The sequence below is a fragment of the Melanostigma gelatinosum genome (genome assembly GCF_949748355.1).
Source record: "Melanostigma gelatinosum genome assembly, chromosome: 10".
In the NCBI taxonomy this organism is placed as follows: Eukaryota; Metazoa; Chordata; class Actinopteri; order Perciformes; family Zoarcidae; genus Melanostigma; species Melanostigma gelatinosum.
The window spans coordinates 20,919,345-20,936,097 of record NC_136643.1 but is presented as its reverse complement, the minus strand read 5'-3'; the positions used below and the strand labels follow the sequence as shown (position 1 = coordinate 20,936,097).

Genomic DNA, 16,753 nt, shown 5'->3' with positions numbered 1-16,753 from the left:
AGTTATATTTGTTATAGTGTACCGGGCCCCAGGTCCGTATTCGGAATTTTTATCGGAATTTTTTCAGTTTTACAGATAAAGTAATTATTGTAGGTGACTTTAATATTCATGTGGATGTCGAGAACAACAGCCTCAGTACTGCATTTATTTCATTATTAGATTCGATTGGTTTCTGTCAGAATGTACAGAAACCCACTCACTGTTTGAACCACACTCTCGACCTGGTTCTGACTTATGGCATTAACATGGAAGATTTAATAGTCTATCCACAGAACCCTCTTCTATCGGACCATTATCTAACAACCTTTGAATTCTTACTAACGGAGTGTACACCGTTAAGCAAGAGTTACTACACTAGAAACAAAACGGTCCCACCTGACAGTACTTTTGCTTTAGTTTCTTAACGCAGGACTGCGTAGTGGAGCTCACCTCGTCGTAGTAGATTCTGAAGTCGGCTTTCTTGCCCCGTAGGTCCCACTGTACGATTGTCCCGCTTTCAAACCCTATGAGCAGCTGCGGAGGGGAGTGACAAGGAATGGAAAACAAGGAAGAAGAAGAAACATATTTTTAAAATAAGATGATGAGCACAGTCTACTCCTCTTGAGTCTTTGGTTTTCTTATGAAGACAAAGTTTCACAGCTAGCCTACTTGTGAGTTTTGGGGTTAGAGGGGGGGGGGGGGGGTATCATTTCTACCGAGTGTACGACTGAGCATGGAGACAATGTGCTTCATCCCCTGCATGGGGCTGCTTTTTATGTGCAATTTGCTGACAATGAAATAAATCAATTCGTAAAACTACAAAGCATTTATCAGAGGGCTGTCATTTTGTTCATTTTAGATTTTAGATTTTAGAAAAAAAAATGTGTGGAACTCCAAAGCTTTACATTGGTCACACCGACAGTTCTGTTGACTCCGAGATGTACTGCAGATCTACTTTGACATGCAAAGAATACATTTTATTTAATTCTTACTCAAACGGTAAACGTCTTTTTGCTGCAAAAAGTATTTGTGTAATACGTGCTCTGGTGATGCACTTGCCGTTAGAAGCAAAACTGCATGAGAAACACAAGCATTGGGAAAATCAACAACCTCTTCCTTACAGCAACCTCCACCTACTGCTGTTCCCAAAGAAATTGACTGCAGCAGCAGCTTGACCCCTAAAAACTCAACTCTCCTCAAAGAATATTACCTACACGGGTACCGTACAGATAATCAGTTTTTTTCTGTTATCCAGGAAGAAAGCCACGCTGAGAGGTGACTAATGCAGGAAAGGCAGAGGGGAGGTTGGGAGACACATTCGTGACAGAGAAAAGAAAGGCAATGATTTAACTCGAGGCAGAGACGTGGGAGAAAGGAGAGAGCCTTTTGTAGATTGTAGTGGCATTGGTCTGTGAGGAGGACCAGGAGAAGTTGCCGGTGTTTCTTTTATCTGCCTACTCACCTTGCCTTCATCCTTTGGGCTGTCACTCAAATGGACCACAGGTCCTGGATGAGTTTTAGTTGATCTGTGACAAGGAAGGAAATAGAAGAGTGAGGTGAAAAAGACAGCAGCAGTAATGCAGTCACACAAGCCCTGCAAGAAGATCCTTACACCATTGTTCAGCGAGTACGTGGAAGTAATGAGTAGAGGGTTCAATTTATTTGTAAAGCTAAATATCATCAATCAAAAATTAGCCTCAGAGGGCTTTATAATCAGTACGGCACACGACATCCTCTGTCCTTAGCATTGGAAAAGGAAAATAACTCCCCCGAAAAAACTCTAACCGGGGAAAAAAAATACTAAATGAACACACCATGTATTACGTAATGTATTTATATTGCATGTAAATGTATCCGTGTCTAAAAATGATTTCTATCTCTCGATCTATCCAGCTAACACACTAAGCAGTGTGACATGTATAGGCCCTATGTAGAAGATTGACTGTATTCATATATATATACATAAGTATATACATGCATGACAATATCAAAGTGTAAAGTATTCATTCAATAATATTGAACTAAAGGTCAACTAGACTGCTCATGGATTCATCATGAACCATAATTACAGTATTCTATAATTAGATTTTCGTTGCAATATCTTTGTGGCGTATTAGGAAAGTACGCTACACGCAGAGATCATTGAGAGCTGAACAAAGAGTTCCACTCCTCGGCACTCTTGAGGAAGAAGCCCCCCACGGTTTTATATTCTGCAAAGTCAATTATCATCCTCCTGCTCAAGGCCTAAACATTACCACCATGTCACAGTCACAACCTGTTCTAGCTTTTACTGCTGACCAAGAGGACAATATTGAATAATGCTGGATTTTATTTTTCACCAACAAAATCAACCCAGAAGACAAATATGTTGCCGATTGATTGACGTCATCTGTCAATGTTTTCCCGAAAGGAAGGGGACGTCATGGTTTAGTGATTAGATGTTCTCCAAACCAACATTTTCAGCAGTAAAATGAATTTTATTGCCACAGTTCACTGCATCTCAGAGCCAAAGAAAGAACCGCTTGGTCACCAGAAAACTACACTGAAATAGCTACAATCGTCATTTAATACAATCATGATATTTTAGCACAGTGGCTGAAATGTGAGCTGATCTAGGAAGCTAAAGTTAAGGCGGGTCTGACACGTTCGTGGGCCCTTTTAGTTATGCCTGCTGCTGGAAGGTGATAAAAACATAAAACCACAGCAAGCTCCCCAAACAATTCTCTTCAGCAGTTAAAGTAAATAATAAGTTATCAACAAATCATCTGCAATACACAACGCCTGTCCTGAAGTGCCACAACAGGTGAATGCCAAGCGCTAATCTTCCGACACCAGCCATGCAGAAGAAATGGTACACTAAGCTGAAGTACAATTTTCTGGTACAACATTCTGCACTTTTGACCGCAGACCTTTTGTTGCACATCAACAAACCCACACCACACGCACACACTGTGCCTCGCGTCATCACAGTCATTTTCCTTTGAGTTCACAAGTTATTGAGGTGTGTGAGAGGAAAAAGTTCACTGGCGAATGCTGGATGGAGTGGGACGTGACTGAGGGGCGAAGGCTTGCTTTTGTGTGCGGAAGGCCGTTTCCTTTGGATGAAGAAAGCTTTCACACTGTGAAGAAAAATACGTGAGCCGAAGACAGTTGCTGACTGACTCAGTGACTCCGGATAAAGTTTGCCTTTCAGCCTACAAGGCCAGCCTTTGAAATGCTCACAAAGGCAATGAAAATGCTTTTTGAAAAAAACTTCAATTAAATAAAAACATGATTGAAGATGATTTCCAAAGCTGGGTACAGCAATATATTCTGAGACACTGTGTGGCTATATTGCTGGACATAATGAATGAATGAATGAATGAATTTTATTTATATAGCGCTTTTCACAGACAGTACTATCACAAAGTGCTTAACAGAGCAGACATTTAAAAGCATAAAAAACACAATGTGACCCTAGGGTCAATAAATTATCTACACAGAGTGAATAAAAAATGTTAAAGAATAAAATAAAAATAAAATAAAAACATATTTTAAGAGCAGGTCTAGGCCATGGGTTTACTTTTACAACTACTTTTATAACTCTTACATTAGATAGGGACTGGGTCTGCTAAAGGGAATAGTAATTGCCAACACACTGATTGTATTACCAATGTGAGATTCCTCTCGTGAGATACTCTAACAGCTTTCATTAAAGGTGCTGGCGTCCCTGTGCTTGTTAATTAAGCAACAATGTTACCAGACCATCTCAAGGACGGTGCCAAAAAACACAACCTATCAAGCAATCCTGCCCGTTGTGGCTCCGAAGATCTGGAAATCTTGCTCGCTCCCCTGCCTGTTGCCCAGTGCATACTGGAATATGCTCCTGTATTGATGAACAGGTGTACACATACTCTGCATAAATGACAACGGCAGAATGAAAAAAATGTTTTAATTGCAGCACGGAAAAAAGCGAATCAACGAATGTGCTTTGAGGACCTTGTTTTTCACTGCAGTCATCCAGAGATTGACGACCGAGGCTGGTGAGATCACAAACACAATGCACGGGCACCGGCAGCACCAGCGGAGCCATGGCAACCCAACACCGTTAGAAAAGAGTAAATAATGAAAGGGAGGGATGCAGGGCAGGAAGTAACAAGTCAGCGACATGGCATGTTTGAAATGTGTACCGAGTGTATGATTTCATAACCACATAAAATCACATGTGCATGTCTCCTATATGTCTACAATATACACAACTATCACAGAGCTTCATTTAAATGTCAAATTACATATCTTTGTTGAGGCACGCAGTGGGCTCAGTCTAGGTACAATATTTGCATTCCATCCTGAAGTAAGACGTGTCGGCCTTGTTACTGTAACATTTATACTGTGTATTTATGTGGGTAGTGTTTTTTCTTACGCACATTCGAAATGATCAAGTTTCCACAAGGAGTATTTCCCAGAGTGTTTCTGTGTTCTGTGGAGTTATCTGCAGAGATGGAAAGGGGAGCTGCGATTTATTTCTATTTCTACTTTTTTGTTCTTTTTTTACAATAATCCAATCTCACGTTGCTTAAACTCGTTGTATTTGCGGTTGTACCTATTTTTCAATATTGTACGAACTTGCCAACCCTTTACGTTGTTTGAGCTAATTGTCTGTCCATGCTATCTCAGTTTACAAAGCTGGTGTGAATGAATCAAAATGATAAGAGAGTTGTTGGACAATAGTTGAGCTTTAGCTCGTTAACTGATTTGTAACGTTAAGGTTTCAAACCAGTGAACTTTATCCCATGCAGAAGACTCTTAAAAAAAGATTCCTCAACATCTATTCAGCCCATAGTCTACCTTCAACAAGCTTATATTTTTCCTTCGAGCATTTTCTCTAAAGCTGACCTATTTTGCAAGAACTTCATATTGTTACTTTGTATTTTCTGTGTAATCCTAAAAGATAACTTTGTAATTACATTTTCCTTTGGCACAACAGCCAACAATGTACCACTACAGAGCTTAAGATGTGGTTCTCTTCCTCCAATTCCCATGAACCCCTTTCAAGACTTATAGAATATATTATTTATTCAGGTAGAATTTCATTCCCTCCTTTGTCGGACTCAATAAATCACAAGGATTGGCAGCGCATCAAGCTTACAAAACATTTCTCCTGAAAAGACAGAGAAAAAACCCGATAGTGCCTCTCAGCGCTGTCTGGTGTTTGTGTTCTATCGAGCAGCCAAAGGCAAGTAAGTATGAAAGTGGGTAGTATATAACATTGCTACATTGGGTGGAACAGTGGAGTCAAGCATCAGAGGGTTGACGTCATTGATATCATCTCCCTGCATCTTTGTTTCCTGCCACTCTTTCCTCTGCCCGCATGCTAAGGAATCATACTAATAACAGAGTAACAACAACAGAGCAGTAACAAGGTTATTATCCCTGCCTCCTCACGGACTTTGAATGTCCCCAGAACACACTTAGAGGCACTAGTTAACATTCTCCAAATGAAAAGGACACAAATAGATCCAAAAATTCCCTTGAGATCAATGAGAACCCAGGTTACACTGAAGTTAAGTCTCGAATGAGTCTTATTATGCTACCATCATCTTACAACAAGATGCCGCACTGCTAAAAAGGGTTTAGAAACACTATGCACTTTTCTTCAAGGAGCTACCTTTTTCTCCAGCCTGAGGACACGACATTGAGGCAGGTAATTGGGTTTTTTATGACTTTGTCTCCACAATGATTTCAACACGGAGACAGTGCCCTTAGTGCCTCTTAAGTCTCGCAGCTGCAGGTGGTTTTCATCCTGCCTGCCACATCGATCAGGCCCTGGATCTAAAATGGTATAGTCTGGCAAATATGGGGTTGTCCTTCATATGGTGGTCATATTGTGCACTCGTAGTTCTTGATAAAACACAGACAAGGCGTAAAACCAGGCAGCATTCGATTTCTTTCCAAATGTATTTGGAACTTGATGGTATATTTTGGGAGACAGGGTTACTGTTGCCATATATTTCTGCTCCCAAGTATATTTGGAGCATGTCTTTGCATTGTAAGACGTTACAAAAAAAGGAACCAGGCGGACGCTGAAAGCTCATTGCTTATTTTATAAACTCAATAACAGAAATAGCCAAACATGCCAATGTTGATTACGGCGGACACGATGCCAGGCGTAAACAAAATTCTGCTCATCACAGGGATCTATGAAGTGGAGCAGAGTGAGCAGCGTGCGGCCGTGTTTTCCCACTTCTCCTTGCATCTCATTTTGGAATGAATTTCCTGAAGATGAAATTGTGCATTAAGTATGTTGCAAAAAGCCATTTGAATTTGAATGAGAGCCCCGGCCCTCCTGTCTGGGCACAGTGGCCCCAGTTGAATTGTTGCTGTAACAGATTATTTTCAAGAGAGCACACTTTGGTCCGTATCAAAACGAATGCATCCGCGAATGGCTGTCGCACAAACGAACACTGTGAAAACACGAATACACACATAAAACACACAGCGAATACTGTGTGACTCACAATCTGATGTGGGTACACAGTGGAGAGGGTGGATGAGTTGTCCCTTGCTCACACAACGTTCCACTGCAGGAAACACAGAAAAGCACTCCCCTCATCCCTATTCATGTTGAGCGGAAAAACTCCTGAGCCAAACGATGAAACTCTCCAGTCGCTCATGTGTTGATGAGAGAATATTCATTCTCTTGTTCAACTTTCAATGAACCTCACTTCAGAAAGGTGCAGAGTGCTGCCTGTTGGAGAATATATTACAGTGTATGCTCAAGCAGGACATAATACGGAGTGTAGAGAAAGCTATTGCCTAAAGTCAGAACAGCATAGCGTTGTGTGCATGGCATCTTCATCTAACATGTGACTATATGCTGAATCCAAAAGGTGTTTTATTGTCTATTGCCTGACATGTCTGCACATTGTATGACTATATGAGCAGAACCCTACAAACTGAAGTCAGTCAGTCATTTGAGGCACCTGGCAACGCTGGCTCCTCATCTGTCTAATCAGCAGCTCGTTAGGGTAGCTAACCGTCCCTTCATAGGCCAGATGACAGCAAAGATCCGACTTTCCAAAATGTCAGTCACTATTCTGTAAATATTCAGATTAAATTGGATGCGCTATATAAGGTCTCAAGTTCATGGCGAGAGTAGATTTCCACTCTCCCAATTGTGTTTTTTTGGGGGGGGGGGGGGGGGGGCTCCTTGGCTACAAGATATTTAAATCAACTGAATATACAACTGATACACTGTTGTTGCTGCTGTTGGTGATCTTGTGCACTACTGTTTTGTTTATTTTTATTTTTATTTTTTCCTACTGAGTTAACTTAATACAATTATATTTAGTGTATATACTGTGCATTTTTATTACTTTGTTTTCTTAAATTGAATAGGTCCTGCTCTGTTATTTTATTATATTGTATATAGTGTGCATTGTCCACACCCAATATTTTATTTTATTGTGTAACCCTGTTTGCTGCTGCCACAGACACATTTCCCCTTGGGGATGAATAAAGTACTTTTCTATTCTATTCTATATCTACAAGTTTCAAAATTGTGTCAAATTTAAAGCTAATTCAATTATCTAAATACTGTTAAGTAAAGTTTAAAAAAAAAAGGTAAACTGATGGTAAATATTTGCATATCTCGAGAACCACTCATCTGATATACTTCACACTTGTCGGGTGTGACCCCAGGGAGTGCTTTGTTGAATTTTCTGGACGCATTCTGAACGGCCACACACAATGCACGGGCATGCCCCCCCGACAGCGCTGGAAGTAGCTTCCAGGAGCCAAGCAATAGGCTTCCTCCGCACAGGCACCGCACCAGTGAAATAAACTCCGATATTAGCAGATTGCTAGCAGAAAGTAGTATTTTTGGAAAGGGGGGGATTCTGATTGCACCATATGGTACACACATTTCCCAGTCAGAATTGGTATATTTAAATAGAATGGTAGAAGTTAAATATAGTGTGCTACAAAGTGAACAGGAAGTTATTCTGGACGTTAGATCTGTTCATTTCCAGAAAACTAATGTACGATGTGTTTGATCAACCATTGTCACTTGAATCAGGCAGATTGTAACGCATCTCATCTTGTGACCAATTTAGCTGCTAGATGAAGGTTTAAACAGCGTCTTCACCCATTGAAGCAGTGGCCTTTGCTGTACTAACTAATACTTACAGCAAAATCAAAAAAGTCCAGAAACCAGCAAACCAAATATCCTGTTAAAATCCCATCCACCGCCTCAGCCTCCGAGACTTTAGCAATGATTGGCAGACAGACAGACCCACCCCCCCCTCCACATGTACACTTCAGTGTTACGACTTGCTCACTATAGTTTGGGCTGTCACAAGGCAACACGATGGCTCGGTATGAGAGTGACTTGTGACTGACACTGCAGCAGGGGACTTATCAGGGTAACGCCAGAAGAACGCTGCGTAGGTGGGTGAAACCAACAGAAACAAGCGGCCGCACAAATGCAACTCAGCACCATTTGTGTACTTCATGGCACTTGAAGTTGTTAATCTCCAGCATATTTCAGCCACACAGGCAAAACTTGCAACGAACAAAAGTGCACGTCAACAAATGAATAAAGGCTTCTGTGTTGACTGACGAATAATATCACGCCCAAACGTGAGGCGTGATATATAACATCGAGAATGCTTACGGCCAACTGGGAACATTCACACAGTGGAAGGAGAAAGGCTGTGGATGCAATCGTTTTCTTCAGTCGTTTTATGGCGCACTGTGAAATGTATGTATCTTAACAATTCATTGAGTCAAATTGACAAGTTATGTCACCCCTGTTGACGCTATCTTTCAATCTTATTTTAGGGAAAACAATGCTTTACGACTGCATACAAGACCTAGTAAAGTGCCCCTTGATATTGAACTACCAACTGACTGCCCGACCCACTGGCATCGTCGTATTCGATCACATTAAAATGACGTCACTGTCATCAATAACTGATCAGCATTGTTTCTGTCAAATCCAGTATTTGGCGCATGGACAACTTACAGTTCTATGGCCTTGTTCCACATGATGACGTATCCAGACAAAATGAAGGACTCGATGTTGACGATGTGTGTGTTTCCACGCTCGGTCCCCACATACAGCCATTTACTCTGAAAGGGAAGGTGGCAAAACGTGATCCTGGAGAACAAGAGACAAAGGAGGAGAGAGACCGAGTGTTAGAATATGAACAGTCACAAAGGGGTCGGTGGTTCAGTTTGTTCCAAGGATATTGTGCACATTCTGCTTTCATTCAAACCAGGTGCTTTCAAGCTGCCAATTATAAGGATGAGGATAATTAGGTTCGAGCTTCAGTTATGTAAACAGTACATAACTGTGTGCAATATGATGCAGTCAACTAATAACTGGCAAACACCTATTGTTATTCAAAATGAATTGATTCATTCTAAAATACAGGCAAAAAAGCAATTATTGGGCAGAACATGAACCAATCAATCGAACAGGCTGTAAGGCAGTAATTCAATTACGCAATTTTTGGACAACAGACAAAGTGATTAAAACTGCATTCTAGCCAAGTTGTCGTCTACTGGCAGACTCCCTGAGCCAGTTTTTAATGGTAATAAATGCCCTTCTTCTTAGAAGTTATACCCTGACTCATTCACGGACGTCATGGTCTGACTTCTTAATCAAGGTGAATTTTTCACTCAGCAGAAAAGCGTAAATCTACTTTCCTCCACAATACAGAGCCTTACGTAAAGTTATTCACGCCTACATTCGCTCTTCCTGCCCTTCATAGTGACACTGAACTACAACATATGTATGAGAGGTGCATACGAAGAGTTTCACATGATAACGTGTACACTGCAGCGTTTCAGGGAACGGCTACTGGAGTCAGTCTTCACATTACAATGTCCACTGGATGTGTCAGCAAAGCTTTCTTACTGCTCGCATGTCCTATCAAAGGGAGTTTTACAACTCTGTATAGATATAGAAATTAGACTTATATAAAATGAAAATATCTTCTTTGATCCACTAATATTGTCTCACTGGGTCGTTGATAAGCTATTGTATGAGGTTCTCCTTCAATAGCGTACAATCGCGTGTGTGTACGCGTGCAAGAAAGAGAAAGATTCATTTGATAACACACCAAGCACACACCAAGTCACTCCTGTCATTGCTGAGTACCTTGTAGAAGGGGAGGAGTCATTGGGCTCTCGCCCCACATCCACCCACCCACCCAGCGGCAGGATTATTAGATAGCAGACAAACGAGATGGCAGACAATTCGATAAGGATTTTAGGGGCTCAGGGAGATGACAATATTCAAACTGGCAGGGGCGGGGGGGGGGGGGGGGGGGGGGTTGATGAAGGATTATAAAGTCCTATTTCTTTTACAACATGCATTTAGTCTGAGCACACCACATTTACATATTCATTTGTTTGAGGAAGTGACTGACCTTTGAGGGTTAGTTAGGGTAATTCTACACAGAAAGCAATAAACGAGATCAAAACCTCTTCACAAACTTGCATTAGGCACAGCGAACATCGAACTGTGCAAATGGCCTATCACTGTGGAAAGATTTTGATAGTTATTCATCTAAATTGCTGTATTTCAAAAGCATATCTGCAGTAACCCGATGAGTCATAATGTTTTCCCTGTGAAAGAAATGGGGCCTCTGTAGAGAAGCCTCTTAGCGCTGATTACCTCCGTTATGAGCTGACCGTTTATATAAAATGTCACAGGAAGGATCCAATAAAAGGCGTGGGTTTAGGGGAAAACTTCAAGGAGAGAAAGGATGAGAAGGTGAGAGAAAGAGGAAGGAGGTAAGTAGTGATAATTACAGATCCGGAAGTAAATTTGGAGATTGTGGAAGGCATAGCTCTGATTCCATACAGTCAGACCAGGCCCCATCAAAGGGTCTTATAATTATCAATTAAAGAGGACAGCAGGAGACGTGGGTCTGGCTGCCGGCTGACCGGCCACTGCAAGACCAGCAGCAAATACTCTCAATGAAGTAAAACGATTTAGAGATGAATTGAATTGGTGACATCATCTTGGGAACTGGCCTCGTCATTTCCTCTGCAGGAGACATGACACAATTGCTCAAGGAATTCATGTCGGATAGCTCAAAAATACAGACGTTTACATGAACTCAAATGCCTCTTTGCAAAAGTGTCCAACGTTTCATGTGTTGTATGTGTGTGTTTTGTTTGGAGTGAGATTCTTCAAATTCTCTGTGACAACAGCATGACAGTCGAGGGGGGTGGCGGACAGGAGACACTGACAGTTATCACAAGACAATTCCCTCCACCATTTCCAGTGATTAGGAAGTTATTCTTGGGGAATTCTTCGGCGTGTTAGGGTGCTAATTGTCAGATATTCAGTCAAGATGGCAATATCACTGCCCGGCCTCTGACGGATGACTCACGATGCCTTTTTTCTCCTTTTATCTTGGAGGATGATTCACTGCTCTGCCGCTGAGAGTTAGTGGTTCTGCTTCCTACCACACTGCATCGCAAGACAGGTAGAACGCTACAGAAACAGGTTTTCAACACTTTTGACACATTATTCCTAACCTCTGCCTCCACGTGTTTGTGTGGGCATGTGCATCACACACTGAAACGGTCCAGCGGCTAGGTTATGAATGCAAAATATTAAATCTGTGGACTATCTGAATTAGACATTCTTAAAAGGCATAGAATGCAAAAATAATCCTTTGACATGCTGGAATCTGATGTTTTTAGCTAGCTACAGGCGATTTTTTTAGCGTTTCAGCCCCTGGTTGCATATTGGCACACTGAATGTTTTCCCCTCCTGTGGGCATGGCCTTACAGTATGACCTTTGGCTCTGTTGCCTTTGGCTCTGTTTCTATGGCTGGCATGTTTACATTGGAAACAATAGAGGCAACAGACACAATGCAAAAGGTTTTCAATGCCTGCCGCTTTCCAGAAGTACATTTAGGGTTTAAAACGTTTAAAAGACATTAACATTTGAACAAGGTTTGATGTAAATTCCTAAAAGATGTGGAAAGTTCTCAGACACTAATGACTTGAACTCTGAGACGCAGAGACAAAACGTTCTCTCGTTAACAACTTGCAGACAGTACATGGATTTAAAAAACTCCTGCAGCCCATTATCTGTTGCAATATGAAAGTGGCCTTGGTCGAGTTTGTGTTTCATGTGCTTTTTTTACAGCATTGATATTTTTCGTTGAGAGAAAGCTTTCAGTCTCTCTTGTGATGGAACGTTTCAGTGGAGAGAAATGATGCCCTGTGACTCAGCTGTCCTTGACTTGTAATTGCAATCGGGTTGCGTTGGCAATCACATGTACTCATCAAAAGTAACACTTGAATTAACACTGTGGCCCTGCATTTTCATGAACAGGAAGAATAAAGAAAACTTAATGAAATCTAAAATGCTGATGGTGGCTCACGCAGACGCAGCGGCTCAAGTGTTCTCCAGTCAAACAGCAGCAGTTTTGATTACTGCCGGTCACGGAAAGTTACCAAACGTAATTTTATTGTATGCGTACGATGATATTGTCTTACTCTTACTTACTACACATCATTTGCTTTTTGATTGCACATTATATTCCATCACATTTAGTGGGAAAGCGGTCATAGTCATTAAATGTCCCTGCCCCGTGACTCAGGAGGTACAAGGTGGAAATCAACTTGTAGTTGCTGTTTCCCGAACGGCCAGACAACTGGCCTTGATATTAAAAAGAGCGTCCTCTGATGTTGACCATGTGATGGTTTGTGGCGCATTTAGAGAGCCCTTTCTAGAACTAAGACAGACACAATGCAAAAGGTTTTCAATCTGTTTACACAGACTTTGCAAACCTGAACAATCGCAACCCCTGCCATGACACAGTCGCGCTCGTTTTACCACACACCGATAGCGTGTTATTATGCCCTGTGGACACAAATAGCGAGCTGTGCTTGTGTGCTCTGTACAGGTAAACAACTGCAGTGGCCACCCCCAGATTGAACAACCTGTTTCAGAGAAGGCTGAGGGAGGATATTGAGATTATTTACTTTGACAACTGAGTCACCTCCGTGTACCTCCAGAAGGCCCAAAGGTTTTAACAAGGAAGAAAAGAGGGAAGATGTTTCCAAAAACCAAGCATCAGCATCTAGAATCCATTATTTGCCATTAAAGTTTAATGGTGGAGTTTTACTGCAGCCCCTGTCTAGAGCAGTACATAACTTTGCCGCCGTGCCTGTACTCCTGTCTACTTTTCAAAACTGGAGTCGTCGCCACCTACATGTATCGTAAAAACTATGGATACGTACCTTATACAACCCGACTTCAAAACACCCTATCAGTTTAAAATATACCACCAGCTGCCTCCGCTGATGCCGGGTTCTAGCCATGTGGAAACTGCATTATGGCGTCTTGAGGATTTGGGTGGCTGGCAACATGTCAAAGGAGATGGGTTCAGCTGCTTAATAACCACTGAGAAGTCAGCTCTAACAGCCTGCGGTGGTGTTATTGAGGGTGGCACACAAGGCAGAAGGGGTCGCCAGCTGAGACAGAAGAGAGAGCTTCAAGCCAGCAGATCCTCCTTCTGAGGTTTCTCAGACAAGAGTGAAAAAGGATCAGAGGCAGGACAGAGGAGCCGGCCTCGTCCTGTCAACACTCTGCTTCACTGTCTTCCACGCGCAACTGATTAAATGCGTCTTCCTGGTGGAAAAGCGCTGACTGATGCCGATGCTGCAGCTGAGAGATGGTTCGGCAGCCAGTATATGCTAAAAGTGATACATCTGTGAAATAAGACACAACTCTTTCAGATCTCTGATTAGAGCTGTCATGGTGCTAAAAATGACTGGATGCAGATTAAAGTATTCTAGCTATTACTGTGTTTTTGGGCTCCTGTAGTTAGCGGGGTTTTGGGGAGCTTATCCCTCACTGCCTGTGTAAAATAGTACTGACCTCAGAAAGGCACAGCCATCTTTCACTGGAGCAAGGTGTGGAGTTTGTGTGCATGATGTGGTTGAGGGTGTACCTGTTTGTGTTCATTTGTTTTATCAAGGGGAATTGATGCTTACCTCTCTCTATTGAATTTAAGTGAATGGAGGACAGCCGGTCGCCTTTGACGGAGATTCCACAAGTGAAGCGTGTCATCTGCACAGGCTGTGACCAGCGCACCCTAAAGATTAAAAAAAAGAGAGAAAATATCAGAAATGAATCATTATGCGGACACCTTCAGAATAAATGCAGCCGAAGAGAACGCTTTATTCGTTCGGCTCGTGTGGCCGAGAGTGAAGAGTCAGGTAGAGCAGCAACGAGCACATGAAAACACAGCGATGCAACAACCTGCTGTAACAACCAGGTCGTCAAACACCGCCACTTTGCTCAGGCGCTAAAGGGGGCCGTGTGTTTCAGTGTCAGACTAAGAAACTAAAACATAAGAAGAGAAAATACACACAGAGTGTCCTAAGGCCTAAGTGATGAATAGTTGTTTATTTGGGGGGGATTGTGATCTAAAAAGCCTTTTCCAGCAAACTGCTCCACCCTGGGGTACCAGTACGATTACACTATGCTGAAAGGTGATTATGGAATTTTTGCCCAATGACACCAAAAATGTACTGCCTACGCCAGCTTTAATTCTAATCACAGACTGTTTCAGATAACAGTTCCACTTGTCCACAGACAGATAAAGCAATTGTTGAAAAAAATCTTTGTACAGTGTACTCTGACTGTCTCAGCACAGTGGTTAGCATTGTCGCCTCACAGCAAGAGGAACCCAGATTCCAACCCTCTGAGCAACATTTCTGTGTGGAGTTTTCTCCGGGTTCTCCGGCTGCCAAAGACATGCAGCTTAGGTTATCTGATGACATGTCTGTGTGTCTGTTGCGAGCGTGACGGGTTGATGTCTGTGTGTCAGCCGTGGGATAATCTGGCGACCTGTCCATATATAGGCGAGAAGAGAGATCGTCCCAATCCCTCCCGCGACTCCGATAAGCGGTTCCACATAATGGATGGATTACTGTCCTGGTTCAGAGCAAAATCACACAGAATCATATCAAATTGGATGAGAATTGTGAGAGGGGACTTATTTTCAAATCATGTCGGCTGGTTTCCAAGTTCTGAGGATTGTAATTACAGTGAAATTCCCAGTGCGGCTTTCCTAATAGGGCATCACTGTAAAGACCGGGGCCCAGGGAGAATAAGCTTTAGATTACAAAAGTTAATCGTAGGATTAAAGACTGTACAGTGCAAGGGAGGATAAAAACATTCTTCCCAGTGATTTCCATATCGGTGAACGCATTTGGAAATTCGGAAATGAGAATGCCTGATACAGGCTTCGATGCTTTTTTCTTTTGTTTTTCCATATTCGATTTTAATAAATCTCTTTTATATTTGCGGCCCGATTAGTTTAAAACAGTCTTGTCCTAAACAATCCTAAAACGGCACCCTCAGGTAATTTGAACGATTAAAGTTGAATCTAATTTCACAGGCGAAGGATCATTTTGAATGTTATTTCCTGTCACCTGAAGGAGTGAGAGGAGGTGGAGCGGCCTCTAATGAAAATTCATACCAGACGGAGAGGTAAGAGAACGGGAGATGTGATAGCCGGGTCCACAACCCCATTATGGTATAATTATCTTGATGTCTCGATGGCAACACAGGCGAGACGAACGGCCGAGTGCATTTACAGCACACAGCGCGGGTAAAAGGGCAATCTGCAGGGCCAAGAGAAAATCGCAAAACAAAAACATCGAGAAGATTATTTTAGGTGCGTTTATGTGTATATATGCTCAAAAAAATGGAGGGTTAGTAGTCTAGACAATTGATAGTTTCCTCTATACAGCTCTACAATAAATACCTGTAAAAAGATATGTAGTTCAAGTTTTCTGAAGCTGAAAAAAAGGCAAATAGTAGCAGGTTTGACACATCACAGTGTTGTAAATGAATACCACTCCAAAGAACATACCTGGACATTTTTATTTCAGGTATTAAAGTTAAGACAACTACACTTTGTGTTGGTTCACCAGCTGCTGTGAGCTAATTCAGTTCTCCAGTCCCAGGTCATGTCAAAGGTTAAAGGGGTGTGTGTCCGGCTGCCTGGATGTGTTGAACTCTGTTCCGTCTGTCCTCCGGCTATTCCTGTTGGTCCTCTCGAAGATCGTTACCACTGAACATGAGACTCAACAACTTATAAGAATAGATCGTAAAACTGTTTTTTTTCCCTTAAAACAAATGCATTTGCACAGTCTCTGTTTTGAGAATTTTCGAGGAAAAGGGGCTCATTAAAAATATTCAATAACAAAGTTTTCCCTGTAGCTTAAACCATTAAATCAACATGCCACTTCAGAGGAATGGTTAGTTTGTCTGTTCTTTAAGTACATTCCGAACTCTGCTCTCTGTTGTACCTCATTAATGCAGCAGATGGCAAAGCGCTTGGAAAATATAATTGTTGGAACCCTTCCCAGAGATTTCTGGCATTACTGTCTTTAAGAGGCTCCAGCGTGTTCAGTTTTTTAAAGCTATAGAGAAGATATTGTTATCATATGAAAGACGACCGACAGGTACCAACGACATCATGCTAGCTACAGCTACGACGGGGACTAACATCATTACACATGAATGCAATTAGGCTGATTGAAGCCGTACACAATTTATGCAATTCCAAGACTGTTTAGGGACCCTAGTATGGGGCAACATTTAATACAGCATTTTAGATAAGGCAAAAATATCACTTTCACAAAAAACATACCGTACTTTGCATAGTTTGTGCCCCAAACTGCATTGGATTGGCATGGAGCGAGCATGTCTGTAAAGGGGACACTCATGGGTACCCATTACAA

At 42.0% G+C, this 16,753-nt stretch overlaps 1 protein-coding gene across 2 annotated transcripts in view; it reads right to left on the bottom strand.

The window, feature by feature from the left end:
• The window catches only part of stxbp5l (syntaxin binding protein 5L), a 109,002-nt gene that overhangs the window by 40,416 nt on the left and 51,833 nt on the right, over window positions 1-16,753 (bottom strand). For both annotated transcript variants that reach the window (XM_079276772.1, XM_079276773.1), the window contains exons 4-7: window positions 13,991-14,091; window positions 8,984-9,118; window positions 1,442-1,505; window positions 430-513 (exon numbers count right to left, since the gene is read on the bottom strand). In XM_079276772.1, coding sequence (XP_079132898.1) covers window positions 430-513; window positions 1,442-1,505; window positions 8,984-9,118; window positions 13,991-14,091 — 384 coding nt within the window. The remainder of the gene's footprint in view (window positions 1-429; window positions 514-1,441; window positions 1,506-8,983; window positions 9,119-13,990; window positions 14,092-16,753) is intronic.